Raw genomic sequence first — 27876 nt, forward strand, 5'->3', positions numbered from 1 at the left:
GGCGGTGGAGTTTTATTCGCGTCGAAAATCGTGGGATGGGATCGTGTTGTTCTGAGAAATTGGCGAAAACGCTGGTCCCAGCTCCCGGTTTACCGGTGTTCGCCCGTCATCCAAATATCGCGTTGAGGGTGTTTCCCCAAAATCTAGGCCACGGTGGCGTATCCTTCCTCTTTGGGATCTCGTCGTCGTTGATTCCTCTTTTTTTTCTCGCCGGCACGCTTCTCGAAAAAGCGCCTGGCGTCCCAAAGGGCGTTGTGTGCTAGCTTTCAAAGACCACGAAGCAGGGATAACCCGCTAGGCGCGAAGAAGTGGATCGAGGTGGTCAAGATCGTCGACCTCGAATTGTGTGGAGCTTGGCATGCGATTTGCTTGGGCAGGGCAGCCTTTCCCCCAGTTTCACATAGGGGCTGAGGACACTGAAACGGTTCGATCACAGGCGGCCCACGGCTTAAGGCGACCCAGGCGAAGCTGACAATCGACTATTGAATGCCGTAAGATTCATCACAGACGCGAAAAAAAACTCGCGCCGAGGAAAAAAAAGGGGAATGAAAATCGGCTGCGGCGTAAACAGAGAAGCGCATGCAAGTAGCTTTTTCGACGGGACGAACGGTCCCAGAAAGCTCGAGCCGAGCCCCTGGATATCCTTGCAATAAGTGCCTGCAGGAACCAGGTCCAAACGGGCAATGCGGGGCAACTTTCACACCCACCGCCGAAGGTCAGCACGAGACGATCGAAGAGGACCAAAAGCTGGTACACTCAAATTCGCTTTTTCGGGGGGACAAACAAGCGCATTACCCAATCCACCGGCGGTTAGTCTACACTACACTACGCTGCGTTCGTCCCTGTCGGATGTGTTCAGATCGGAAGGTGACGGACGGAGGACGGAGAAGCGCCAGATCGGGTCGTTAAGGCGGCAAAAACACATCACTAATTCGATGCGGAGCCACGGGGCGGGAATGGGAAGAGTGGGGCTCGAAAACAAGCAAGGCTGCCCCCTGCATTCTCCCCGCTGCCGCGTTTCCAGCAAGCAGAGAGCACTGCAGCAACAGCAGCAGCCGCCTGCAGGGAGTCAGGGACGAAAGCAACTCGACAAGCAACGTCGAACGAACAGCCAACCAGCACCTTGAAAACAATCATCAACCCCTTTTGGAAAAGCAACATCACTCAACCCCAAGGAAAAGGATGAAGCCATTTGTTCGTTTACCATACCAATCACACTGTTTTGTTACTCACACGCGCCCATCTTGAATGCTTTGTCTTCGCGCAGCTTCAGCTGAGCATGGAAAACAAAAAAAAAAAACCACAAGGCTCACCGACGTCCAGTTTCGGCTCACAAAAGGGGAAGTTAAGGGGGTTCGCAGACCCATCCGACCATCCGACCGAATTAATCGGCCCTAGAGTTCAGCAAGAAGCCTTCATCAGAAATGTGTGAGGGAAGGGCGGAGACCCGGTTTGCAGCAACCCCGCGACCCGACCGCCTGGGTCCTGTCCGAGAAGACCGGCCCGGGGAAGCAACCGGCTGCTGAATTCACGGGTGCCCGTGGTGTGGGTCCCTCGTATCCGACTACACCACGGGGAAATAGGGGTCCAAGCACGTACCTGTACTAGTAACACGGCCGGATTTCAACCTTGTTGCGCGCATCTAGTGTAGAGCAAGAAGGGGCAGACCATCAGCGCCCAGGGCTACGGCACAAACTGCGCACAGCCGTACGATGACACGGGCAAGGAGGACTTCCTCCATGTTTCTCAACATCCAGACCCCCTACCTTCCCGGCGGCACTGGGTTCGTGTTGAAGAAACTTGGAGCTGAGTCGCGAGGGGAATGCGGCGGTGTTGCTACGGGTTTCGGGAGTTGCCTGGCGTGCAATCGCTGGGTTTTCATGACCTGGCTGCGGGGATCTTGACAAACCCAAACCGTTGCACCGCAAGCGAGCACCACGTAACCATCTGTCCATTTTTCAACGCCGGACATGTCATCGCAAAACCACTTACGACGCCGCCAATCAGCTATCCCCAGCTATCCCCAAACCAGCACACAAACGTCTATTTTACAACTTATTACAGGAGCTAACTCTTTCGTTGGTCCAAATAATATGTGATTGGATACTTCAGCCACGCGCACTGCGCCCGGTCCGGCAGCGAGATGGTCCGCGCCGGGTAGTCCAGCGACTTGCCGGGGCCGGCCTCGCTCGACACGGGGCGCCACGGGCCGCTCTCTCGGTGGTTTGCGAGGGCCTGGAGAAGAAGGGGGGGCAGGTCAGGTTAGCATAGGTAGGTTGGAGGGAAGGAAACGAAAACAAAATAAAAGGAGAGAGGGCTGGCTGGCTGCACGCTCACCTCGGAATAGCCGCGCGCGCGCAGGTACGCCTCGGGCGGGTTGGGGTCGCCCGTCTTGGCGAAGCTGGCAAAGAAGCCGGTGATGAGCTGGGTGGCCTTGGTATCGGCGGGATCGCGCGGGAGCACGTTGCCGTAGGTGAAGCCGATCTCGGCGCCGTGCAGGCGGAAGTAGGGCAGGTTGGGGTTGCCGAGCGGGTATCCGGGGGTGACGGGCCCGGCCGAGAGCCCCGTCGCGCCGAGCCCGTTGGGGTCGTACCCGCCGTTGGTCCGGTCGAAGGTGTAGTAGTAGGCCGCCGGGAAGACGCCCGACCGCGCGCCGCCGTACACGATGGCCTCGTCGATGCAGCGGAACCCGACGTCGGTCATGACCCGCTGGCTGACGTTGAACGCGTCCAGCGACAGGTTCCCCGTCGAGTACAGCGGGAAGAGCTGGCTGTCGAGGATGGCGCGCGCCGAGGCCGCGTCCACGCCCAGCGCGGCGGCGATGAAGTCGGCCTCGGAGGTGAAGTTGCCGCCCTGCGGGTATGGGAAGAACGACGCGCCGTCGTGGGCCGTCGTGCCGAAGATGACGGGGACGTGGGCGGTGCTGCCGTCGCGGGCTGCGACGTTGAGCTGCCTGGCGTTGATGAAATGGCCGTCCTGGACGACGTAGCGCGCCACGTCGGGCAGGTTGGCGAGCGTCTTGGCGGGGACCGCCTTGAGGCAGCGGATCTGCTCGTCGAGCTGCGTCTGGTTGCACCCGGCGCCGCGGAAGATCTGCTGGCCCGCCACGGCGTACGACTGCTCGATCGTGTAGTACTTGCTGTACGTGGTGCTGTACGACGCGCTGGGGCCCATGCCCTCGCCGCCCCCCAGGTTCGACTGCGCGATGGCCCCGGCCACGAGCTTCTCCCGGATGACGGGAGGGGAGCCGATCAGGGCCTTGACGGACCCCGCGCCGGCCGACTCGCCAATCACGGTGATGCGGGCCGGGTCGCCGCCGAACAGAGCAATGTTCTGGCGGACCCAGCGCAGGGCCGTGACCTGGTCGCCGATGCCAAAGTTGCCCTTGATGTCGGTCCCGGGAATGGCCAGGAAGCCGAGGGTGGTGAGCCGGTAGTTGATGCTCACGGCGACGATGTCCTCTCGGGAGACTAGGTTCCCGCCGTCGAACCCGCTCCCGCCGTTGCCGCCGGTGAAGGCGCCGCCGTGGATGGTGAGAAGCACGGGCTTCAAGCTCCTCCTTCTCGGCTGGGCTGTGCCGGGGAGGTAAGGGGTCTGGATGTTGAGAAACAGGCAGTCCTCCTTGCTCGTGTCATCGTACGCCTGGGCGCAGTTGGCGCCGTAGCCCTGGGCGTTGATGGTTTGTCCCTTCTTGCTGTACACGGTCGAGTACTCGAACCTCGAGACGGGGTTGGCGTACGGGATGCCCAGGAAGCGGAACGACTTCAGGTTCCGGTAGCCAAGGTACGTGTTCCCAGCGGCCGATGTGACGCTCACCGCGTTGGACGCAGAGGGCGAAGAGACGTCTGCGCTGGCCGCCCGCTCGGACTGGGTGCAGAGGACGTTCAGAGCCCCATCGGCAGCCTTGATGGGCTCGAGCCGTGGCTTGCTGCCGGCCTCCACGGGGACGCTGAGGGTGGCGTTGGCGACGAAGAAGCGCGAGTTGGGGCGAACATGGCCGGAGAATTGGAGGTACCGGAGGGAGTCTGCGAAGTCCTGGGGGTGCTTGCCGATAACGTCGGGGGTAACCAGCGTCTCGTGGAGGCTGGCGCAGGCGGCGACGCCCGCGCTGTAGGGCATGGGGTCGAGAAGGAGGGCGCCAACATGGTTCCCGTCGTCCAGGGGATCCAGATTGTTCTGGAACAGGAGGGTAAGCGACGACGACTTGTCCAGGATCGACCGTGCGGCCGCGCGGACGGCCAGCAGCACTAGGGCTGCTGGAGGCTGGGTGAGTCGCATGTTGGCAGGCAGCAGACGACGCGAGGAGGGAGAGGTGCCTACACAGTACAGCTCCTGATGGTGGGGTTATTAATGGCCGAGGCGGTGATGGTGGCTGAAGATGGAACAAGCCGCGCGTTGTCCTCACCTCCACGAGGCACTTATACTAGGAGAAAATGGCACCGTAACACCGTAACAGCATGATCGGATGGAGTGGAGATGGTCAACGTCGATGGGGCAGAAAGCAGGTACCGACGGAGCTGATGGCCGACCTCCGAGCCGGATGCCCGAAGTGCGGCACGGCACGGGTGACATCGACATGCTTCCCGCGCGGACTCACCGACATGTTCACAGTCCTGCATAAGCCACCAAGAGATGCGGGCGGGAGACCCGAGATCAACCACTCAGACGCACGCGCGACGATATCATATTTGCGAAATCCTTCTGTGCTTGCGCGCGAGGAGCAGGGTTTGGTGTTGACCATTGCGGTGGGTAACCTTAGCCGCATTCCAAAGAGAGGGGTAACACCATACCTACCTAAGGACGAAGTAGTGTAAGGTCCTAGCTGTTCGTACCTAGCCGAAGTCCTTGCCGGACAGGGGCTGACCTAACGTTATCGGCTAAGCGGGCCAACCTTCGAGAAGGAATTCGCCCCGGGACCCTTGCTAGTGGCATGCCATTTTGCGGGAGGGATCTGATGACTTGTAAGTTCCAAGCCTAGAACGTCGAGTGTACTATGTAGACGGCCCTTCGCTGCAGTCGGTCTGGGACGTCGTACCGTGAGCGGAATGAGTTGCATCTGGGCCGTCGCCTATCTCACCTCACCAGCAATTGGATCAGCCTCTCCGTGTGACAATACCACTCCCAGTATACGAATACGTAGCACCCCTCAATAACAGCGTAAAACCGAGCAGTCGGTACCAATACTCGACACAAACGAAGCGCCGGAGGCGATCTCGGCTGGCCTTAGTTACCTTACCTAGCAAGCTAGATAGTAGTCAGTTCGCAGCTAGTAGCGCGAGCACAGAATCCCTGATGCCCGTCCAGAAGCTCCCCCGGCACTCTTTCCTCCGTCGGCCACCCGGCGCGGCTGGGAAGGGCAATAGTTACTCCGTACTGCCGTCCCGGGGGCTGTTTTTTTTTTTTTTTTTGCAACGCGTGATGCAATTCCATCACCATGTTTCCCACCCAGCCAACAACACGTCAGAGGCCGACCAAGCAATTCTTGAAAACAGCCCGGGATGTTCACAGCGTCCGGCAATCAGCCGCTCGTGCTATATCCATCCTTTTCTTCGATCCCCGCAACAGGCCGGCGGATCGCCGGGACAGTTTAACGTAGTTGCAATCCATGTTCCCGAGATCGGTTACTATGTACACCGCCGCCCTGGATAGAGTGCGCGCCTTACAGAAACTGGCTCCGGGGATGTCGGGGCGAAGATGCAGTACCCGAACTCCAGTGCCTGAAGAATTAGCTGCGAGCGACTTGGAAGGCAACCTCGACCGGAACGACAACGACAGGCTTTTAATCGCAATCCGTCAATTCAATCTAATTAGAAGGCCTAAATCGTAGCCGGACCATCTTCTGGTTGAGAAACAAAGTGGAGGACCTCGTGGTTATAAACGTGGTAAACAAACTCTGGTAAGCAAGCTCTGGTAAACAAATAAACTCTTGATGATCCCGTGGCGACTGATTCTCGACCATGAAGGTTTTTTCCGGCTTGACTCTGGCGCTGCATGCCGGGTCAGCAGTGGCGGCACTAGCACACAACTCGAACTCAACCTACTACAATCCTGTTCTCCCCGGCTGGAGCTCCGACCCATCTTGCATCCAGATCCACGGCACATTCTACTGCGTGACGTCGACCTTCGTCACCTTCCCCGGCCTGCCCGTCTACGCCTCCAAGGGCTTGATCAACTGGAAGCACATCGGCCATGTGTGGAATTGCGAGTCCCAGCTCCCCGGCTATAGCTGGGCCACCAAGGAGCAGCAACAAGGCATGTACGCGGCAACCATCCGTCATCGCCACGGCACCTTCTACGTGATCTACGAGTACCTCGGCCTTAACGGCAAGAACGTGCACCTAGGAGTCGTGTTGGACGACGACGGAGGACAGTTGAGTTTCCGGTTCAATGCATCGGGGAACGGGCAGGGCCAGACGACGAAGGCGAGCGCGGTACCTAAGGGGTGGTGAGCAGGCAAAGCAGGTAAGCCCATCCGGCTGCAGATCCAGATGACCACGCCGACCGAGTATAGGTTTGCGGCGATGCTGGCGGCGGATGAGAGGACCAAGGTGGAGTTGGGTAAGGCATCGGCGGAGCTGCTTAGCGGCGGGACGGGATCGTTCGTTGGCACGCTGATCGGAGTGTATGCCACCTGCAACGGCGCCGGCTCGGGACTGGACTGCGAGGACGGCACACCCAGGGCGTACGTCAACCGGTGGAGCTATACGGGAGTTGCGCAGTACATCTCGGAGACGGAGACGGTCCCGAACATTGCAGAACTAACTAGCCCCAAACCCAAACCGGAATCACAACCACCTATGGTTTGTCTGAGCGGGGTTGTCGGCGACAAGGGCTTTTGACTTTATCTGATGGCCCGACTGCGGCGGAGTTAGGTTGGAAACAAGAATAAGTACCTAGGTACGGATACTTGCCCGCGCCAGCGAATTCTCTTCTCCATGAAATGGTATCCGGCCTTAGCTCGCTGGGCCTCGACCCCGGATTCCCGGCACCCGTTTGGGAGGTGGCATTCGGGAGCCTCTCAGGGCTCGTCTGACCCCTGTCCTCCTCGATTGTTGCTCAGGGCATCCGAGCACCAGGTCGATCCAGATTTCGAGGCCACCATTATGTGACATTATGTAGTGTACGCAATTGTTGCACCCCGAGTCCAACCTGGAAACCCCTCATGCACGACACACACACCAGGGCTCCGTCCTTGGCGCAATTGTGGGTTTCTCTGCGACACACAACAGGTGTTAGCGGTCGGTATAATAACGGGCGCATGCGCAGCGGCTTGTCGCTTATCTACGTTGCATCTCATTATTCGCCTCGCTACATAGTAGACCGAGTGCTCCGTCGCGAATACGACGCCCAGTCAACGTCCTACCTCTGCTTAGCTTCATGAATCAGAAAGAGGAAAAAAAATTCAATAAGAAAAAGAAGAAAAGAACAGCGGCTTTGTCGTGATACCCACAGCGTCAGAACTCAATCCACACAACGACTTCACCATGCGTCCGTCGAAGCCAGAGTAACCCCCTTGAGCTTAGGTACTGTGGACACTAGAGCATGTTTCCTCGGAGGCAACACCTCCGGAAACCGGCCCACTCTCTCGGGCAACAAGGTTGTCGGCGCGCCTCAGATGGCCCCTTGGGGAAATGCTGCATCGGGCCGATGTCGTGACCATTGGGCGTATAAGCGACCCTGCCCCGGGCCAGACCTCCAGTCCTCCTGCTGCTGGTTTATATATCGTCCTGTCCCGTTCGCCCGTCGCCTGCCCGTGCATCCGACGGAGCCCACCTCGACTTCCTGCTCTGATTTGGAATGAGCATTCCTGATTGCCCTTCGTCCGAGGCTGGCCCGCGTTCTACCGCAACCCGTTGGTGTTGTTGGAGTTGAGCATCGTCGATGGTGGAGAGTTGTCGGATTCGCCTCGCGGGGTTTCCGATCGGGATACCATTCTGCCCGTCTAGGGGTCGCCATGTGACTTTTGCTCCGAATCCTTTTCCGGAACTACACTAAGACGCCGAGAAATAATACACTGCGTAGGGGACGCTACCAAGGAGTAGGGACGTTGAGCTTCAGCCCCCTCTGCGTCTGCCTCCGCCTCCGCCTCCGCCTCCGCCTCCGCATCCGGCTCCGCATCCGGCACCGCACCGCTCTCCGATGCACTCGATGGCATCATCAACCCGACCGCGAGCCCTATATAGAGCTCGGTTTTGTCAATAAAGATCTCTCCTCTTCTCTTGCTTCCATCGACAACCACCGAGCATTCCTTCGAGTCACCTACCAACACGAGGTCGTCTGTCAACCCGAGGTCGTCTGTCAACCCGAGGTCGTGTGTCAACATGAAGTCGTCTGTCATCGCCGGGCTCTTGGCCTCGGGTGCCGCCGCTCAGAGCGGTGCCTGGGGGCAGTGCGGTGGCATTGGCTTTGCCGGTGCCAAGAGCTGCGTGTCTGGATACCATTGTGTCTCCGTCAATGACTGGTACAGCCAGTGCCAGCCCGGAGCTGCCGCGACCACTTTGGCGACGTCGACCACCTCCTCACGCCCTGCCTCGGGCACGTCGACCACCACGTCGACCCCGCCCACCTCGACCGGCACTGTTGGCGTTCGCTATCTTGGCCGCGTCAACCCGAACACCAAGGAGCTGAGCTGGCCTGGCTCTGGCATCTCCTTCACATTCACGGGAACCTCCGCCACCATCGGCATCGCCTCCGTCAGCGGCACCAACAGCGTGGACCTCGTCGTCGATGGCGGCGCTCCCGTCGTCATCACCAGCTTTGGCTCCAGCATTACCACGCCCGCCGGCCTCTCCCAAGGCACGCACACCGTCACCCTCCGCAAGCGGTCCGAGCCCTCCTACGGCTCCATCTCCCTCGGCTCCCTCACGACCAACGGCGCCTTCGTCGCCGGCACCGTCCCCACCCGCCAGATCGAGATCATCGGCGACTCCATCACCGTGGGTTACGGCCTCGACGGGACCAACCCGTGCACCAACAACGCGGCCCTCGAAGATAACCCCAAAACCTACGGGGCCCTTGCCGCCGCCGCCCTCGGCGCCGACTACAGCGTGATCGCCTGGAGCGGCAAGGGCGTAGTGCGCAACATCGCCACCGGCAGCGTCGACACGAGCCCCCTCATCCCGGAGCTCTACACCCGTTACGGCGCCAACGACGCCGACAACAGCTACACCTACCCCTCGACCTGGTCCCCCGCCGCCGTCGTCATCAACCTCGGCACCAACGACTTCAGCTACATATCATGGGACGCCTCCGGCAACGCCTACCCCGCGCGCGACGGACTGAACATCACCACGTACACCAACGGGCTGGTGTCCTTTGTCCAGAGCATCCAGACGCACTACCCCAACGCGCACTTCTTCCTAGTTGGCTCGCCCATGCTGAGCGATTACTACCCCGCCGCGTCGGACGCGCAAAAGACCACGCAGACCAACGCCCTGAAGAGCGCCGTCTCGAAGCTGGGCGCCAAGGCGCACTTTGTCGACTGGCCGACGCAGGGGAGCGATGTGGGCTGTGATTATCATCCGAATGCTGCGACGCATGCGGCGGAGGGGACTGTGCTCGCGCAGGCGATCAAGTCCGCGTTGGGGTGGTAATGGGGAAGGGTGTGAGGTTGGGAGAAGACTGAGTCTTTGGGGTGGGAGAGTCGTGATGTAGATGTGTCTCGGCACGACCGTTCTTGGTAGCCGGCCCCTCTTTGAGTGCTTGCACTTGCGTTTACTCCGGACAGGCACCGGTTGTTCCTATAGATCCCGTGACCCAGATTAGCTAGTGAACCATACCTATAATACGAAGTATAGGGGGCATGCTTTTGGGGTCGATTTCTTGTGGGCGTCAGCTAGAGAACTCCTTTGGCGTTACGAAGAATAAGTACCTTGATAATTTGATGCCGGCGATGAGAGCGCCCTATGCGCCGCTGTTTAGGCTCGAGTCCGGGCCATACCAATGAGAATGGGGGGACCGCCGACAACTCTGCTGACTAATTCCGCCACTGACGCCACAGGACATGCCTCTTGACCCCTGTGTGATTTGGTGAATTCAACACCGGCCGACCTCGGTGTTCCATTCCGGCCCCCTTTTAAACAAATGTGCTGTGTACGGCTTGTAGATCAGGATGTCGCCGGATGGGGAACACGACTGAGTGTTAGAGTCCTCTTTTCGGGACTTTTGTCTTGTGATTTATCTCCGGTTTAGGTAACTAACTAAAACAAGGAATTGGTTAATAATTTTTTTCTTCTTTTTTTTAAGAAACTAAGTTACTTTCAGAAACACGCGCGACCGGCACACAGAAACAAGGTCTCAGGAGAAACCAATAAAATTCTCCATTCAAACTAACGTTATCCCTTGCCTAAAACACCGATTTGCGTACCAACACTCCCTCACCTCCGAATTCTCTCTATCAGCCATGGTGCATCGTCGTCTTATGTTGATCTTGACTTAACCGACTCAAACCCTGCAACTGCGCCAACGATATGAAACTCTAACCATGTACTGAATTGCACTCACTAAAAAATAAAAAGCCCCACCATCCTTCTTGAAAAAAACAACGACTTAAACCTTCACTCTGGGGTGAATACCCATCCATCAATCCCTCCATCGTACACTCCCTACCCGTTTCGACCTCCCACCCTAAATAACACATTTCCCCTGTCGTTCTCCTCATTCCCCGACTCCCACCGCCCCAACATCAGAAAGCCCCGCCGTCAACGGCCCACTAAGCCTGCATCATTGCCGGCGTAATTCCTTCAACCGACGGTTGGCCCTGGCCCTGACCCTGATTCTGTCCCTGCATCGGTGCCGGGCTGTTCTGGCTCGACCCTTGACCGTTCCGTGGAGCAGACCCCGCTCCAGCTCCCGGGCCGGGGGGTACGGGAGGTTTCCCACCCGCTGTCCCGGGTGTCCCCGCACTTCCCCCAAAATTGGGACCTCCACCGCCAGCCTGGGGCCCTGGATTTGGCGCGCGTGCCCCGGCGCCAGCCGGCGGAACGGCTGGTTCCTTCTTTGGGTCGACACCGGGGTAGAGAGACTGGAGTTTTTTATAGAGGGACTTGAGAACCTGGTCACGTTCGCTGCGGTCAGCGGCCGGGTCGGCGGGGCGTTCGATGGCGTCGTCCGGGGTGCTCGGGGGGAGTTTGAGTTTGAGCTGCAGGTTGAGAGGCGGGGCAGTGAGATATGCTGGGGACGGGCCCGGGGTTTTGTTCTTGCGGTCGGCAAGGGCAAACATGTAAGTGAGATTGGCTTGGAGCCTTCTCATACATCTGTGACGGGATTAGCACGACATTTGACCTGTGATATATGAACAAAGGATGAGGGGAGGACCGAGCTCACTGGTTATAGTCGAGATTGGCCGATTTTTCTTCCTCCGCATAATCGATATCGGGATTCTTTGCATCCGAGGCCTGCTCCTTCTTCAACTCATTCCTGCTGTTCACGAGCTGTATTGACTCATACAGCAACTCTTGGTTGATTTCCAACAACACGCCCATTCTCTCCTTATCCCGCGACTCAGACGCAGGACTTTGAGGCGTGGAACCACTCGAGACTCCGTTAGCTTGCGGTTGTCCTTGCTCCGTAGGGAAAGTTGGTGTTTGTGGTGTTGTCAACGACGCCGGAGGATGCTGAGCTGTCGTTGGCGTCTGGCTCTGGGGGGTACCTTGAGCCTGTGGCGTAGAGAACTGAGGCTGCTGCGGGTGTATCGAGCTGGTCGGTGTGCCTTGTGACTGGCTAAACTGCCGCTGGGGTGTAGAGACGGACATGCCACCAGGGTTTTGCTGAGCAGGAAGCATCCTTTGCGCCATTGCCTGTTGGTGCTGTTGATGCTGCTGTTGATGCTGTTGTTGATGCTGTTGTTGATGCTGCTGTTGATGCTGTTGTTGATGCTGTTGTTGATGCTGCTGATGCTGTTGGTGCTGGTGCTGATGCGGATGCTGTTGTTGCTGCTGCATTTGCGGTTGACCGGGCATGCCCATGCCCATTTGGTAAGGCCCCATCTGACCGGACATCATGAAGTTGGCCGGCAGCTGCGGCTGGGACGCAGACGAGGGAATGCCAGACGCATAAGGGGTGGTAGAAAGAGGGGACTGGAATTGCACTATTGTAGGGACAGGTCAGCCTCCGTCACAAGTAACATCAAACAATATAGCAAGCTGGATAATGGGGGAACCATGGTGAGGTAAGGGTTGAACTGAGGTGGAACCGTCGCACGTGAAGAAACGCTGCGTCAAGTCAAGGTGGGATGAGACGAAGAAGAGGGTGGGGTGACGAGAGAGGGGAGAGGGTCGTCCAACCCTCCAACAGGCCCACGGGAGAGAAGCGGCACGCTGCTGTGGTAAACAGTAGGGCCAGCGAAGGAGCAACTATTCTAGCGACAGACGCCGGAAAGGAAACGTAGAGGAGGGTCTGGCTTACTCTGACCATTGGCACCCATGTGCGGCATGCCGGCATTCTGCATCATTCCTGCAGGACCGGCACCTCCTCCCATCAGAGCCGGGTTGGGCCCGCCGGGAAAGCCGCCGGGCTGGCCCGGCATGGGGAACTGCTGCGAGTTATACATCATCTGCTGTTGCTGTTGCTGCTGCTGCTGATGTTGCTGCTGCTGCTGCTGCTGACTCGGGCCCGCGCCAGACTGCAGGTGTGCACCCCCAGGTTGCTGCTGTTGGGGTGGGGCGCCGTTGAAGATGGGGCCGGTTGTGGCATTTGGGTAGCCATAAGGAGCGGAATACATGGCTTTTGCTATTTGGGCGGGAGGCTGCCCAAGCCAAGAGCCGGGCGAGAGGCGCCAGGGGTTGAGAGGAGGAGCGGCGGATGGAACAGAGAGAGGCCGTCTCGGAGCAGATCAGGAATTGCGGCGGCCGGGTGTGGGGAAAAGGCGACAGGGCTACCAATCCGGGGATTGGCACACACGGCCGATTTCTCCTCTTGTGGACGCAGGACAGCCACCTGGGATCCTAGTCCAACCGAGTGGCAGCCTCTTGAGTTCTCTGACGAACTCTTCGCCCTTTCTCACTAGTGAAAGGCGGTTCAGTGAGACCAGCAGATGGAAAGAGCAGGCAGGACACAGAATCGACCGAGGCGTGTATTGGGTGCGAACTCCCCGAAGTAGTGACAGTCTCACCCCTTGAGGAGGTTCCAAAGGGCTGAGCAGCTCGCCTGTTTGCTGAGGTGGGGAGGTTAACTAGTGGTGCGTGCTCCGCCGCTTTTCGCTTGCCACAACAGAGCCAGTCCGCGCGGCGGGCAGTCCAGCAACTCAAAGCACAGCGTGCCTTGCAGAGAGACCAGGAAGGGCGCGCAGTGGGCTGGTTTTCGATCGCCCGTCCGATGGTCAGACCCACGGGATTGCCGTTTTGTGTTTCGCGGCTTTTGTGTGCTGCTGTGTCCAGTGGGACACAACAAAATGCCGGGGATTGTGGACAGGCGTGACCCGTCGCAGGTGCCAAGGCGGGGGAACAGCGCCTGGGGAAAGACAGACCCCGAGAAGAAAGTGCTGGAGCCGAAAGATAATCAAGGTAGGGCTTGCCGGCCAAATGCCAGGAATTGGGGGGATGCTAGTGTGGGTTGACGTCGGGTGTATCGGTCTGCTGGTTGCTGATGCCGGTGCTGCTTTGGCCATCGGCAAGCGGCGTGTCGGAGGGCGAAGGGTTTGCGTGTCGCGAGAATGCCACGAGGGCCAGATGCAAATTGCAGAGGACAGAAAAGCGGGTTGAGTGGGGCGTACCCCGGCCAGGAAGGAGCTTTCGCTAACATGATTGGACAACTCTGCGGTGCTAAAGTGGGGCACGACCCGTGTGGGTGCAGGGGTAATTGACACCCGCCCATCGCTTGCTCTTGCCATCACGAAGATTTGTTTGAAGTTCTCATCAACCCCGCCAATGCAACTTGCAAATCCACCGAGACCGCTAAGAACCGGCATGGGTAACCGTCGGAAATATTCAATACGTTTTCTTGGAGTTTATCAATTATTGTATTACGCAGGTCGCTAAATCCAATGTCTCTGCCATCTGAGCCCCTCTCACTTATTTTCCATGGAAACGGGATCCGTACTTGGACTTGCCAGCCACCACGTCGATAAAATGCTGGCCAATGATGGAGCCTAACACGAGCATCAGCACTTACACACTGCTTTTCATTTCCATACAGTGAATGTCAACGACAAAGAGCACAAGGAGGACTTACTAGTCTTGTTGGACGGGTGTAACTCGTCGTACCAAAGATAACCATTGAGCGAGCCGGGTTGGTCGACACATGGGCTGCCGGCCGGCTCGCAGTGGTGGAAGTAGAGAGCGGGATCATGCGGTGCCTCGAGGTAATCGGCGGGGTTGTGGTAAATATCGCTGACGAGGCTATGGACGTCAAAGACGTCGACAACGGCGTCAGGCCAGCGCTTCTTGATCGAAGCTTGGACAGCCACGCCATAGTCGAGGATCGTGTTGACCAGGGACGAGTACTCCTTTATCTTCTGGCTGTACTCAGTGATGTTGTAGCTGCTCTTGCTCTTCCAGAACTGAGAGTCCAGCGTGCCGCCGTTGTCGGGGGTGTTGTACAGCGGCGTCAACTCCAGCGGTACCTCGTTGAGCAGCACAAAGCGCCGGCCGCCGGTCTTGTAGACCTGATCGACCACAGAGAAGATGCACTCGGCAAAATCACTAATAGTCAAGCCGGGGGTTTGCGAGTCGGACAAGAACGCGTCAAAACCCAGGTCATTGGTCCCGATCCATACGGCGTATACGGTGTTACCTGCCGTGCGGTGTGGGTACAGCGCCTTGAAGCCAATGTCGGCCTCAAACGACGGAAGCTCGTCGTCTAGGATGGCCGGGAACGTTCGGTTGATGTAGTCGAAGTTGCGGGACACGATCTTGTTGGAGCATACCGCACCACTAACGGCATAGTCCATCAGTTTCGCGCCCGCGTTCTTAGCGGCGAACTGAGCCCAGGACAAGCCGCCAGAGGCTGTGACATTGCCCTCGTCGTGCATCTTACCCGGCGGGGGAGCTTTTCCACCGTTGTTGATGTAATATCCAAGGCGGCCATTGTCAGTGTAGCTATCGCCAAAGGTGACCAGAGTATCGAAACTGCACTTGGCTAGGACAGCCGAAGCGCCGGCGAGCAGCAACGAGGCACGCATCGTGTGGGAAGGGAGTTGGGAGACGGGTCGTGGCGTATCTCGAGGGCGGAAACACAGAGGGTCGACGCGTGAACAAGAACCACAGTCATTGTCGGCAAGGCCAGAGCTGCGATCGGGGCTTTAAACAACAGCAAACGTCTGGTCCTTCGGTTCTCTTGGATAATTTGGGTCCCATTCACCCGGGAACAGGGACCTGCTTCCCCGCTTGCTGCCGGTTCTCTGGGGGATTCCTTCTCCGGATGCCCGAGGGTGGGAACGTGAGGTTTGTTGCCATAATTACTCCGTACTAGCTTCGTTGATCGGCCTCACACGCATGTCTTCCTTAAGGTCATCACACACAAGTATTGTTGAACAATGGGAATTGCATAGTATCACCTTGCTCGAAGCAAACCTCAGCGCGAGAAACAACTCGAAAGAGCAGCAAGTTTTGCGGAAACCAATGCCCCGAGGGAACATGTCGGTCGACAGGGACGGAAGGCCCTTGGACGAGCCGCGCCGTTACATCGTCTTTCGATAACCGCCCGAACGTTCCTGGCGAGCCGCAAGGCCGACGAACTACTTCGTACTCGTTCCTGGTACCATGGCCCGGGAGAGAGAGAAAGGGCCGGGCTTGTCGGAATTAGGCCAAAATAGCAGGTCGTTACGAACTGTACTCGTTACGAATTGTACTATGTAAAATCCATGGGCTATCAGAGGACATGCTCAGCTGCCGCGGCTCCTCCTCACCTGGCAAAGGTTAAGAGAACAGTTGGGGGAATTGGGGAAGTTGGGGAAAGCTTGCGAACCGGACCAGGGGAACAGAAAAGTTAACTTCGGTACGACTTCTAGAAGGGCTTGGCGTCGGAACAGGAAGTGGGGGTGGCTACCCCACCGAGGGTTAGGGTATCACGAGGGGTACGAAAGAATAAGATTCCGCGTTCTCGATGCTCATTCCTCCTTTTTAATGACAAAACTGACAGGCGGTAGCATGATTGTGGTGAAAGAGTTTAGGAGTTCCTTAGCAAATGTGATTTTTAGTTGAGAGTTCTTTGCACCTTCAAACTCTCTATGATAACTTAACAGGAGACATTTCCAACTCATCTGTCGAGGACCCGCTCCGGGTTCGGCGCTGGGTCCTCACTTTAAATTCCCAATGACTCTTTTTTTGTGACTCTTCACAACAAGTTGAAGTTGACAAGGGAACTCAAAAGGGGGACCCTGAGTACCTTTTCAAACTCACCCAATTGTGACGCTCATTTCTACTTGATCCATTCTGCCCACCATGTCTCCTTTTAATCTCGAGGCATGCGCCAGACCAAACATTCTGGCGCTTGAGCCCTATCGTTGTGCTCGGGAGTAAGTGACTTGAGGATTCATCTTCCTTTGATATGTTGTCATGTTATTGTGCATCCCTTTTTGTTTACATATCCTTTTCACGGGGCCCAACTAACGAACCCGATCATCTCAGCGACTACAAAGACGACGGCACCAACATCCTCCTCGACGCCAACGAGAACGCCTACGGCCCCCCTCTCCAGAACAAAACCTTCCCCCCTCCATCTTCCACCCCCCAAAATGGCAGCACCACAGGGACAGCGACGACTCCTACCCCCACCCCCTTTCCCACGCTAGACCTCACCACCCTGCACCGCTACCCCGACCCCCACCAAGAACCCCTCAAACAGCTCCTCTGCCAACTCCGCACCACCCACGCCCACACCCCGCGCACCCTAACCCCCGCGCACCTCTTCGTCGGCGTCGGCTCCGACGAAGCCATCGACGCCCTCCTCCGCTGCTTCTGCGCCCCCGGCCGCGACCGCATCCTCGTCTGCCCCCCCACCTACGGCATGTACTCCGTCTCCGCCCAAGTCAACGACGTCGGCCTGGTCAAGGTCCCTTTACTCCCCGCCCCCGAGTTCGGCGTCGATGTCCCCGCCGTCACGGCCGCGCTGTCCGCCCCGGACTCGGACACCATCAAATTGGTGTATCTCTGTTCTCCGGGCAACCCAACCGGCGCGCTGCTGAGGAAGGAAGATATCCAGGCCGTGCTGGAACACCCGACGTGGAACGGCGTGGTGATTGTTGACGAGGCGTACGTGGACTTCTCGGCTCCTGAGGCGAGCCTGGCGGAATGGGTTGTTGAATGGCCGAACCTGGTGGTCATGCAGACGCTGAGCAAGGCGTTCGGGTTGGCGGGCATCCGGCTCGGCGCGGCGTTTACGTCCCCGCCGATTGCGCGGTTGCTGAATAGTCTGAAGGCGCCGTATAACATCTCGAGTTTGACGGCTGGGTTGGCGGAGTATGCCGTATCGGAGACGGGTGGGTTGCCGCACATGCGGGAGAACCGCGCGCGACTGATTGCCCAGCGGGATGCGCTGGTCCGGGGCATGGCGACGGTGGAAGGGGTTGGTCGGTTGCGTGGTGGGGAGGATAGTAATTTCTTGTTGTACGAGATGCTGGACAAGGATGGAAAGCCGGATAATGTCACGGCGCTGGCGGTGTACGAACGACTGGCCGAGACCAAGGGAGTGGTGGTACGCTTCCGTGGTAAGGAGCACGGGTGTCTGGGCTGTCTGCGCATCACGGTCGGTACCGAGGAGGAGGTTACGCGGTTTTTGTCCTCGTTGAAGAAGACGCTGGCTGAGGTCCGCGGGGTTCCGACGGCTGCTGGTTAAGAGGTGAAGGAAGCTGAGGTGAGCGCCGTGGTAGGGTAAGAGGAAAGGTGTTAGAATGGATTTAAAATGTGTGTTGCGCTGAAACAAAACAACAGCATTCGATGGCAGTGAATATGGATGGATGCCCGTCTATTTTGTGACCCTCAATCGTGACCCCTAAAAGTGCCAGTCCAGCCTACTGGACTAGTAGAATGTAAAAAGGTGATATGTACAAAACGCGGGAGGTGACTGCTGAGAATCTGACCCCCGCCCAAAACCGTCTTGAACGCTACTCAAATCATAAGTCATACCGCCGAAACACTTACGCAAAAGTGCGGACAGTTTTGATGTCCTTTCCCTTCAACGGGGCCGGAGCATCGCCCACGAGTAGCCCCTGGATGGTCTCAAGAGCACACATCTCCTCGCCCAGCCCAGCGAGCCCGTCAAACCCGCCAACATACCACTTCTGCCCGCACGTCGTGCCCTGGTCACCACCCGAGCACGCCTTGGCGGCCGCCAGCGCTGTGGTGTGCCACTTCTCGTCGATGGTGGACTGGATCGTCGGGACGTACAGGCTCGCGGCGTAGACGAAGCGAGAGAAGTAGCCCTTAAAACTGCGCATGTCGACGTTGCACGAGTAGACCTGTTCGCAAGCATGCTCGTACATGATGTTGGTGGCGTTGGAGAATGGGGTGAAGAAGGACCCAGCGGCCTGAAGGATGCCCTCGGTGCGTTTCGCCCATTTCTGGTCGCCGGTGTGATCGGCCAGCACGGCCGCTCCGTATAGATAGATGGCGGCGCTGTAGGAGAAGGTAACGGGGTTGATGTCGCTGCAATTGTTGCTGGCGCTCGCACCGTCGTGCACGTTGTAGTACTTGTCGATCATGGCCACCCCTTCGGTCCAGTCCCACACCCTTTCGGCCCATTCCAGGTAGGTGTTGTTGCCAGTGGCACGAGCGAGGCGAGCCGAGATCTGGAAGAAGCCTCCGTTGCTGACCGTGTTCTTGTAATCCAGCCCGTTCGGGTTGGAGGCAAAGATCTGCCACAGGAGACCACCGTTGCAGTCCGTCGTGTTCCACCTCGAAGCAAGCGAGTTCCACAGGTTCTCGCCCAGCTGCAACCATGAGGGCACATTCTCATCCGGGTGCGGGAAGTTCCTCTCGGCTGCTGACATGACGGCGAATCCCCAGAAGGCTTGGTCGTCGTTCCCTTCCTGACCAAAGTGTGACGGCAGCATATAGTTGAACTCGGGTCCAACCTGGTCCAAGAGAGCCCTCGAGATAAGCTTGTCGTAGCTCGTGTCGCCGGTGTAATGCGAGTAGTCCAGCATGCTGCCCATCAGGGCGCCGGCCTGCCACCAGTAGTGGGGCTGTGGGAGGTCGACAAACTTGTCAGGGGTACCGGAGTAGTAGGACATGGCGCCCGCGGCAATGGTCTTGGCTACGCCTTTGATAGAAGCTGTGGATGGGTGGTCAGGAAGCTGCATCTACCGGCAAGGCGGGCCATAGTAATGCTTACTCGGATCATCGATTTTCAAGTCTTTAGGGGCGATAGCAGCAACGGCGGCCACGGCTGCAGCCGCGGGTTTGAGGGACCTGAAATACATGCTGGGATGTGTTCCGAGGCAGTTCAAGTAGTGAAGATGGAATAAAAAACGATCCACTTGCCGCCCGCGAGCAAGAAACGAAGATAATGCCGATAGATGCCGTGTGTTAGTTGGAGTACTTGGTGTTGTGCAAGATCCAAAGTCTCCGGAAGTGGCCTGGATCAAGAATTGTTGACGACTACTGAGTCCAACAAAAGGGTTGACACAGTTTGGAACGACAAACAGAGCGGCAGAATATGCTTGGAAAGGAAACGATCGTTGGTGGTCAACACGCTGAACGAGGGAATAGTGGCAGACAAGAAGAGGGTGAAGAAAGAAGGAAGCAAAGGCCTGCCAATGACGGACTCAAGTCGGTTCAAAAATGGTGGTCAAGGAGGGCCGCGGGCTTTTACATCCTTTAAAAGGAAGAGTGGAGGAGTGGAGGAGCCGGCCGGTCGTCAAGCGGCCGTCGAACGGCAACCAACGGATCCCGCGCCCGTCTTTCGGTCCACAGAGTCCGCAACAAGTAAGAGGTGTGCGCGAAGTTGGCCCAAAATGCTTAGCAAGGTCTCACCGATCCCAGCAAGCGCAAGGAAGAGCCAATCCGAAGTTTGGCGACGGCGCACATGTACTGTCTTTCCCTTTCCGGAGCGCTCATGGGAGGGAGTCTGGCACGTCTGGCTCGCTCGCATCCTGGCAGGAGGACCTCGGTCGTTTGGTACCCTTGTTTTGTTTCGTTTCTTTCTTTCCAGGCTCCCAGGTTAGCGGTGCGCCTCCCGCATGTTGGACGAACGAGGGGTTGCATTTTGGACTTTCAACCCCCGCCCCGGCGCCGACTCGGAGAGAAAATCGGGGACAAATGTCTCGAGTGGGAGCAGTGAGCGATGTGGTGGCGTGGCATCGTGGCCAACGTGGAGCTGGTCGCGCTGATCAGTGAGGGGTTCACTCCCAAACGGCGCGCGGGCGGTCGAGAACCAATGCAGGAACCAGGTTTTGCAGCCAGGAACTCCAGGAACTCTCAACGGCACTTCTTCGATCTCTGGCGATCTGCCTATGCGCCGTTGACCGTGGCGGCGGGTTTGCTGGAGCCTGAAGAAGCAGTCGTCAGGGGCTTGCAGCTGGCGATTGGTGGGGAACAAAACTTCGCCGTCTTGGCGGTCCTGGTTCCGAAACCTGAAACGGGGGCTTCAGTCCAGCCAACTGGACAGCGCCTGCTGGGAATGGGCAACAACAGCCGCGCGACTGCACAAAGCCAACCGACAACACGAGACTTCAAGGTTGGACGATTTCGACTGTGCAAGCGCTTCGAGGAGAGATGGGTCTCACGCTGAGCGCTTGGAATCGGGGACTGCGATTCTGGATTAGGAAGACAAACCATGTCTGTGCTTTTGAGCAACAAGGTATGTACACCGTCCAGTACCCGAGTACACATTTGTGCTCTGTATGTAACCCCAGGTACGGTACACACGTCGAGCATGGATGTTTGGCATTGTCTTCTATCCTTCGTTCGCTCCTTCTATTGCACCTGCCCAATTTGTGCATGTGTCTTTGCATGTGCCTCTTGACAAACCCTTTAAATACAAGTATTTCTCCTGCAACGTAGCAGTTGAGCCATCTGTTGACTGCCACCCAAGATTCCCCCACCAACCGAAACTAGAAAAAAGGGGTATTTTTCAATAAACATGGAAAGAACCGTCGCTCACTCCCAACCTAGTTCCTTCGATTTGGAACCACGCCGCTCTGTCTTCAAGCCAACCACAAGATAACCGACAGAGCCCCAAGCGATGCAGCCAGTAAACTTCTCTCCCCTTCGCCCAAAATCCGTCCACTTCCTGACGTTGCTGTTGAGGTTTCTGTCGCAGGCGCGAGTAGTGAATTTCCGCCGCTGGGAGTTGTCGCTGCCGGCCCAGATCCCGACCCCGGACCAGGCGTTGACAGGGTTAAGATACCCCAGGTCACATCATCTGCGGTCAATGTCTTCGTCCAAACGGTCTCAGTCGGCCCGGTCAGGGGGCCGTCGCGGTGGCTCACCCCGATAGAAGATGAGCCGGTGCAGGTTGCCGCCGTCTTTTCTTTCAGTTGGCAGTCAAATTCGGCAGTTCTGTTTAACACCGTTAGCAGACTGTTTTCTTCAGCCTTGTCCTTCCTATGTTCATGGGGTCGCGGGAGCACATACAACACCCCCGGGTCAGTGCCCCGATATACTAGCGTATGAGCCCCTTCTGTGAAAATAAACGGGATGTCCCCCGCAATCCGGCAGCTCGGAGCCTGCTCCGCGCAGAACACGGTATAGGTTGTGACGGATTTGTCCTGAGAATTGTATGAGCATGTTATTCCTGAGCTAAAAGGAGGACGAGCCGCAGCAAAACGTCGCCCGAACGAACACTCACACTGCTAATGACACTTCCGCGTAGCGCTGCCCAGTCTGACTCCTCATATTCAGGCAAAAAAACGGACACGGTTGAATGCCCCCGGACACTGTCCGCGGCCGCACAGAGCCAGCCGAGAAGGGTCACCGAAAGGTTCGGTCTCATGGTGTCCTCTCAACCGCTTCGCAGTTTTCCCGAGACGCAGCCATGGCCGACAGAGGGAGCGAAAAGAAGAAGAAGCGGAAGAGAGAGGAGAACGAGAGGGAAAAGTCAACGGGTTGCCGGCCATGTGGTCGAGGCTGCAAATCATCTCTTGGCGGTGCTTGGCACCTGGCTCGGCGCTGTGCCGTGGCCGAATTCCGATAGATTTTTCGAGGTTGCCAAGAGGCATGGTTGCCGTGTCTGCGACGCGGCGGGGACCGGATGATCAATTGCTTGCATCTCAGCAAGTTGAGGCGCGCCAATCCGTGGAGACAGTCCGTGACATCTTAGCCGGTAAGCACAGCGGCCCGGGGACGACGACGAGGATGAAGATACTTTTCCGTGGGCGGAGTTACCGGTCTTGCCAGTCTCGGAAGATGAGCCCGAGCCAGCGCCAAGAAAAGACCAAGCCCCCATCGGTCCCGTCCACGTTCACACTAATCCTGTGTAAAAGCACCAAGCCCGTCCTTCTGCGGATGAAGTTCCCTGTCACGAACTTGGGGAACCCTGCAAATGCCCGGCCTAGACTCGTCGTCGCACTCGAGTGAGGCAAACTCCTGTTATGGAAATGCGAGATTCATCCATTTCACTGCCTCTTTCTTCGAAGAATTTTGCGTTTTGTATACTTGTTATGAAACGTCGAAATAGTCATTGATGAAGGTCACTCTCAAACACGCTCGCAGGAACAAGCACGGCTTGAGAGGGAAAGAACGGGCTGAAGCCCGATCTCGCTTAATGTTAGGTCTCACAAACGCGCTTGGTAGCCCGGCAAACCCCTGAACAAGATGAAGACATCTCGAGAGCGTATAGGTGTGGATCCTGCTCGCACTCGGGCTCACCCGCAGGTTCCGGCCCCAGACACATCCGAGCGAATACAACCCTGGGTACATATAAGATATGTTTGGCCGTCCTAAAATAACGACACAGCCTGGAGGATTCTCTTCCCTCGTCAGCTGCAGTACTGTGTTGTCGTTCGCTCCCTTATTTATCAACCGAGACGTTCCTTTTGGCATCGCATTTTTACCCTACGCTCATTTATCACATTGAACTGGAACAAAATCCGTCTATTATCCGAATAATTCGTAATATTTTTCCAGTTTATCGGCATCATGAAGTACTTGGCATCTTTTCTTTTGGCTTCGGGCCTGGCGGCGGCTCAGTCCACCAGCGTCGTGGATATTCTTCTCCCTTTTGGCGAGCAGACCCTGCTTGCCTCCGTCATCTCGGCCGCCCCCACTGCCACCACGTATTTGCTTGCCTGCCCATCAGGCGCCGACAGCAACGACTGCGGGGTCCCATCGGAAGGCGTAGAAATCTTCTATGGCCCGTCCACCTTTGGCTACACACTCTCGGATACTGGGAAATTGTCAGTTTTACCCCATAATTCCCTCTCGAGAAGAAAAAGGGGGAGACAAAAAAAATGTATCTCAGGACTGACTCTCATCTCTATTAGCACCAACATTGCCGAATGCAAGCTCACCCGGTCCGTGAACCAGGCGTCGTGCAACGCCCTCATAATTTCCGGCAAAACGACGGCGACCCAGCTCGAGCCATTGACCGGCTATACCGAGTACATCTTTCCCATCACGATTACGGCCGGCTTCGACAAGCTCTCGGCTGGTGCTGGTGCAGCGCCAACTAACACGCCCGCCTCGACCACAGCTTCGGCGCCTACTACGCGGCCGACTGGGGCGACGAACTCGCAGGGTGGAGGCGGCGCTTCGGATGGTGCTTCGAGCACCAGCTCCAGCACCGGCGGTATGCCGCGGGTTACTCAGAACGCGGTTATCATGGGTGCTGCTGCGCTGGTTGGTGGTGCTATGCTCATCTAGAGGGGGGAGCTGTTGAAGGGAGGAGGTCCGAAGGGTACGGAGTGGATATGACTATGGAGGGTTGAATGGTACCCGAAGGTTATGACGCCGGGTTATGGGAGTAATTATACATGAAGCAGTGATTGTAATAGCAAAATTATTATTCATCCAATTGCGAGATACGTTGCGAAATGGACTTAGAGAAGCGCCGGACACCAGACCTAAGGAAACATGCTCTTTAAGTGGACGGACCCGGTTCACGAACCAGATCCTCCCTACCGTCTTGCCAACTCGAGCAATTGACGCAGCGGGCAGCCTTTGGCGTGTTAGCGGTTTCACCTAGTTGACAATTGTAGTGTAGGGGTAGAACCCACCTTTTCGTTAATCCTCTTCCGGCAATACCTGCACTTGACCGTGTGCTTGATGATGGGGTCTTTGGAAAAGTACTGGTATATCGCCGCAAGCCCGTAGAGAGAGCAACCCACACCCATGAAGTTTAGCAGTCGATTGAGGAAGAACCTGCAATTACTGTGAGAAACAATCACACCTCTTGGCCAGACCAATTTGTGTGCAAAACACGCCAACAAGGAAGCTGAAAAGAAAGGAAAAGTCAGTGAGCGTACCCATACGCCATAACAACAGCCCCATCATCCTGCGCCTGCTTCAGCGTATTATACCCCCCACCCGCCGGCCGATTCGGCCCCGCCTGCAGCACCGCAAACTTCTCCTCCAAGTTCTTATTAAGCGGCAGCAGCACCGACAACGGCGGGAGCAAAATGTCGCTGACCAGGCTTGTGATGAGGGCGGTGAACATGGAGGCCAGGATCAAACCGAACGCGATCTCGAGCACGTTGCCCTGGAACGCAAAGTCGATGAAGCCATGCAGGATGCGGCGGGCGCGTCGACGGCCTTGGTCTAGGAAGTCGTCGTGCTCATCGTCGGAGTCCGTGGGGAGGCGGGGCATATTGGATGGGAGTGGTTGTTGTCGTTGTTGAGATGGGGGGACAATGGGGGAGTGTTGTGGCGAGGGACGAGAATTGGAAGATGAGAAAAAAAAAAGAAAAAGAGGGGACGCTTGGTGGAAAGTGAGGATATTATATCGGTGCTGTTGGCCTGGTCTGGCTAACCTGCTGTGGTTTGGGATGGAGAGACAACTGCGGCACGGTGACCCCCAAAAAGGACGATGCGAGAGGCCCACGACGTCACAGGTGGACAACGCGGGGGGATGATTGGCAAAACGAACTCCCCGCATTGCCAACACCAGCCATGCCAAGATTGACGATCACGACGACACACAACGGTATCAAGGATGATGAACCAAACAAACGGTCGGAAATCGATAAACATTCTAATCTATTCCCCTTCTTTCTCTTCAGAACGAGTGAGACTCTGCATCGTACAAGCGAATAAACAAACTGATCATGAGACAACAAGACAAAGAAAAAAACAAAATCAGGAGGCGCCGGAACGCCCAACACCCCGAGCTATGCAATTCTGATGTGGCTGATAACGACAGACTGGTTTTGGCTCAGGTTCTGTAGCACTCTCCATATGAGTTGGTTGGTTGGTTGGTTGGCTGGTTGACAAGAGGTAATGAATGACGATTTCAGTATGAGCGTTGAGTGAATAGAGGAAACGAAAGTGTGAGTATCGAAGGAGCGAATGTAAGAGACAAACGATAAGGAGCGAAAGAGTTTGTCCTTGGAAATATATGAGTGACTGAGTTGAGAAAATGAGCGGAATTTCGAAATTAAGTGAGCGAAAGAAACGGACGATAAGGAGTGAAAGCGTCCGCTCTTGATGAATGAGTGACGGTCGAGAAAAGGAGCGGGATTTTGTGAGATTAAATGAGCGAAAAAGCCAGTCTTGGAAAGAGTGAGAGTTCTCGAAAAGAGTGAGAGTGGCGCCACTCACTCCTTTCGTGGCGGGCTGAGCCGGCAAAAAATCGAAAGTTTGTCGGAGGCTCGAAAAAGAGAAAAAAAAGCGAGAGACGGAGAGTGCCCAGGAGAGTATCAAAAATGAGTGTCAATCAACCCCGAGAAAAAGACCGAACGGAAGGCACACGCTCCCCCCTTACAACGGCTCTTCCGTGAACCGACCTCGGCCCCCGCTGGTCTGCATCTGCGCAAACCCATGCGAGTCCTCCATGGAGCTCTCCGACATGTTCTTGTTGGTGTTGTACTGGGCCTGCTGCTGACCAGCACCCGCACTCGGACCATGTCCCATGCCCCTCCCGCCGCGGGTCTTGAACCACAAGAACGCCAGCATAGCCAGCGCGAGGAACGAGCACACCATAGCGCTCCAGAGGAGGAAGTACAGGCCTGGGCTGGTATGCGCCGACATGCCGAACTTATCTCCAAACTTGTTGACAGCCTTCTTGATGGTCTCCGCGATGCCAGTGGTGACCGCCGCGCCGATGAGCGTAGTGAACCAGCCGACCCCCAGGCAGCCGATCGCGCCGAACAGCGCAAACTTTTTCAAAGTGTCCTTGCCAGCGTAATCCAGCCCCGCAACGGCGAGGGAAAACAGGAAACCCAACACCAGCGCGATCGTGGCGAAGAGGAAGAAGAAGGCCATGGCGGCCAGGGCGCCGGGAATCTTGGCGAAGCCGTCCTTGATATCGTCGACGAGGTCGAGGTCGCTAAGCTTGAACTTGAACGGCCCGACCTGCAGCTCGTCATCGAGCTTCTTGCTCAGATCCGTCTGCTCCGTCTTGAACTTGGGCGTGCACTTGGACACGTCGGGCTTCGCGTCCTTGTCGTCAAAGCTGGGCTTGTAGTTGCCCTCGCACAGCGCGCCAATGTGCACCGAGTAATACTCCTGGATGCCGATGGCCTTGGCGATGCTGCCGAGCGCCTTGTTGATGGCGTCCGTCGAGATCTGGACGGCCTGGTTGGCTGCGTCGGCACCCGTCTTGCATGCGTCCCCGATGGCGTCGCCGACGGAGGGTTTGCGGCTGAAGATGCCGCCGATGGTGTTACCGATGTCGTTCGCCGTGTCGCCGACTTGATCCACGGCGCCGTCGACTGCGTCGCCTGCCTTGTTGCATGCATCGTCCGCGTTGATGGTGGGGGCTTTGACAAGGTTCTTGCCGAGTGTTGACATGTTGAACTGTGATGTATCCCTGATGTTAGCAACCATCTGCTGGTTCCAAAAGTGTAGATCAAATTGTTGGTGTTAATAAGGTGAAAGCGATGGGGGTACTCACGTTGACAATGCTGAGACCCTCGATGTAGTTGGGCTTCATGCCCGACGACAGGGCAATGGCCATGAATAGAAACGCAACGAACGAAAAAAGGATGGGAGCAAACTTGAGGATGTTATCCGCCATAGCTCCGCTGCTCCCACCACCAGGCCTGCTCATACCCCTCATCTTGAATAGAAGGGTCGTTAAAAACTTGGGAAAAAAAAGGAGGGACTAAAATCTCAAATCAAAAGGGTCCAGCCCCTGAGTTTTGAAGCTAAGGAGAGACTGAACAAGAATATGATCCTTGAAGGAGAAAAACAAAGGCAACGAAGAAGGAATGTAACGTAGGGATCGTCAAAAAAGGAAAGGCAGCCACGATTGGCACGGCCGTATCGTCGTAAAGGAATGAAGACGAGAGGACCGTTGAAAGGATGGTGGTGAGAGACCAAGAAGACGATCCCAAGTTTCGACTTGGCCTGGCCCTATATATTTTGAAAGGGCTGCGGCAGCTTTGTCTGCTCGGCAAGAAACGGCCATGGGGTCAGTAGTCGGCGCAAAGGAGACAATGGCCGACGTAAGGGGCCGTGATGGGAGGACCGTGTCTCAGGCCCGGGTGGCTTGCAACTTTCTTTGGACGAGCCGACCGGGCCGCGTCGGTCTCCTGGGGATGCGACTATGCTGGAAACAATTGAGGTAAAGGGAGGCCTGAAAGTTGCAGAATAATGATAGACGATAAACCCCAAAAGGCTAAATCGGCATGGGGACAATGTTCTTTGTTGACTCGCTAGTTAGTGCCGTCCGTTAGGTGGACGGTGTAATGCGATTTATTCGAACTGGTTAGTTGGCTCTTGGTGTCTCGAGATGAAGAACTAGCCCACAAAGGGAGAGCGAGCCCCGTGTCATCGAAGCATTTTCATCCCGTCTTAGGAATAAAGAAACAACAATGTGTTTTGGCCTTGGTTACCCCGACCC

The 27876-nt window shown here is 56.8% G+C and overlaps 11 protein-coding genes across 11 annotated transcripts; 4 read left to right on the top strand and 7 right to left on the bottom strand.

The window, feature by feature from the left end:
• Positions 1-2067: 2067 nt before the first annotated feature.
• C8A04DRAFT_37547 (Carboxylesterase family-domain-containing protein) lies at positions 2068-4278 on the bottom strand (the record flags this gene model as incomplete). Its single annotated transcript, XM_062783910.1, has 2 exons — positions 2068-2235; positions 2338-4278. The coding sequence occupies 2 exons, from the start codon at positions 4276-4278 to the stop codon at positions 2068-2070; spliced, it is 2109 nt and encodes a 702-aa protein (XP_062636724.1).
• A 1679-nt stretch (positions 4279-5957) lies between these two features.
• Positions 5958-6839, top strand: C8A04DRAFT_28996 (glycosyl hydrolase; the record flags this gene model as incomplete). The annotated part of the gene is made up of 2 exons (XM_062780853.1): positions 5958-6445; positions 6512-6839. 2 exons carry the CDS (start codon positions 5958-5960, stop codon positions 6837-6839), a joined length of 816 nt encoding a protein of 271 aa, XP_062636725.1.
• Positions 6840-8321: 1482 nt separating this feature from the next.
• Positions 8322-9593, top strand: C8A04DRAFT_12420 (SGNH hydrolase-type esterase domain-containing protein; the record flags this gene model as incomplete). Its single annotated transcript, XM_062777335.1, has 1 exon — positions 8322-9593. One exon carries the CDS (start codon positions 8322-8324, stop codon positions 9591-9593), a length of 1272 nt encoding a protein of 423 aa, XP_062636726.1.
• Positions 9594-10711: 1118 nt separating this feature from the next.
• On the bottom strand, positions 10712-12721 carry C8A04DRAFT_28998 (uncharacterized protein; the record flags this gene model as incomplete). The annotated part of the gene is made up of 3 exons (XM_062780854.1): positions 10712-11255; positions 11326-12088; positions 12406-12721. The coding sequence occupies 3 exons, from the start codon at positions 12719-12721 to the stop codon at positions 10712-10714; spliced, it is 1623 nt and encodes a 540-aa protein (XP_062636727.1).
• Positions 12722-14009: 1288 nt separating this feature from the next.
• Positions 14010-15118, bottom strand: C8A04DRAFT_37550 (uncharacterized protein; the record flags this gene model as incomplete). Its single annotated transcript, XM_062783911.1, has 2 exons — positions 14010-14086; positions 14170-15118. 2 exons carry the CDS (start codon positions 15116-15118, stop codon positions 14010-14012), a joined length of 1026 nt encoding a protein of 341 aa, XP_062636728.1.
• Positions 15119-16379: 1261 nt separating this feature from the next.
• On the top strand, positions 16380-17772 carry C8A04DRAFT_37551 (histidinol-phosphate aminotransferase; the record flags this gene model as incomplete). The annotated part of the gene is made up of 2 exons (XM_062783912.1): positions 16380-16453; positions 16566-17772. The coding sequence occupies 2 exons, from the start codon at positions 16380-16382 to the stop codon at positions 17770-17772; spliced, it is 1281 nt and encodes a 426-aa protein (XP_062636729.1).
• Positions 17773-18073: 301 nt separating this feature from the next.
• Positions 18074-19357, bottom strand: C8A04DRAFT_12435 (mannan endo-1,6-alpha-mannosidase; the record flags this gene model as incomplete). The annotated part of the gene is made up of 2 exons (XM_062777340.1): positions 18074-19209; positions 19270-19357. The coding sequence occupies 2 exons, from the start codon at positions 19355-19357 to the stop codon at positions 18074-18076; spliced, it is 1224 nt and encodes a 407-aa protein (XP_062636730.1).
• Positions 19358-21082: 1725 nt separating this feature from the next.
• C8A04DRAFT_12422 (uncharacterized protein) lies at positions 21083-21870 on the bottom strand (the record flags this gene model as incomplete). Its single annotated transcript, XM_062777336.1, has 3 exons — positions 21083-21437; positions 21513-21646; positions 21727-21870. The coding sequence occupies 3 exons, from the start codon at positions 21868-21870 to the stop codon at positions 21083-21085; spliced, it is 633 nt and encodes a 210-aa protein (XP_062636731.1).
• A 1145-nt stretch (positions 21871-23015) lies between these two features.
• Positions 23016-23738, top strand: C8A04DRAFT_37554 (uncharacterized protein; the record flags this gene model as incomplete). The annotated part of the gene is made up of 2 exons (XM_062783913.1): positions 23016-23276; positions 23403-23738. 2 exons carry the CDS (start codon positions 23016-23018, stop codon positions 23736-23738), a joined length of 597 nt encoding a protein of 198 aa, XP_062636732.1.
• Positions 23739-23955: 217 nt separating this feature from the next.
• C8A04DRAFT_37555 (large-conductance mechanosensitive channel) lies at positions 23956-24681 on the bottom strand (the record flags this gene model as incomplete). Its single annotated transcript, XM_062783914.1, has 3 exons — positions 23956-24033; positions 24092-24236; positions 24341-24681. The coding sequence occupies 3 exons, from the start codon at positions 24679-24681 to the stop codon at positions 23956-23958; spliced, it is 564 nt and encodes a 187-aa protein (XP_062636733.1).
• Positions 24682-25790: 1109 nt separating this feature from the next.
• C8A04DRAFT_12487 (uncharacterized protein) lies at positions 25791-26822 on the bottom strand (the record flags this gene model as incomplete). Its single annotated transcript, XM_062777358.1, has 1 exon — positions 25791-26822. The coding sequence occupies one exon, from the start codon at positions 26820-26822 to the stop codon at positions 25791-25793; it is 1032 nt and encodes a 343-aa protein (XP_062636734.1).
• Positions 26823-27876: the final 1054 nt, after the last annotated feature.

Source organism: Dichotomopilus funicola (genome assembly GCF_033296635.1).
Source record: "Dichotomopilus funicola strain CBS 141.50 unplaced genomic scaffold C8A04scaffold_34, whole genome shotgun sequence".
NCBI classification, from domain to species: domain Eukaryota; kingdom Fungi; phylum Ascomycota; class Sordariomycetes; order Sordariales; family Chaetomiaceae; genus Dichotomopilus; species Dichotomopilus funicola.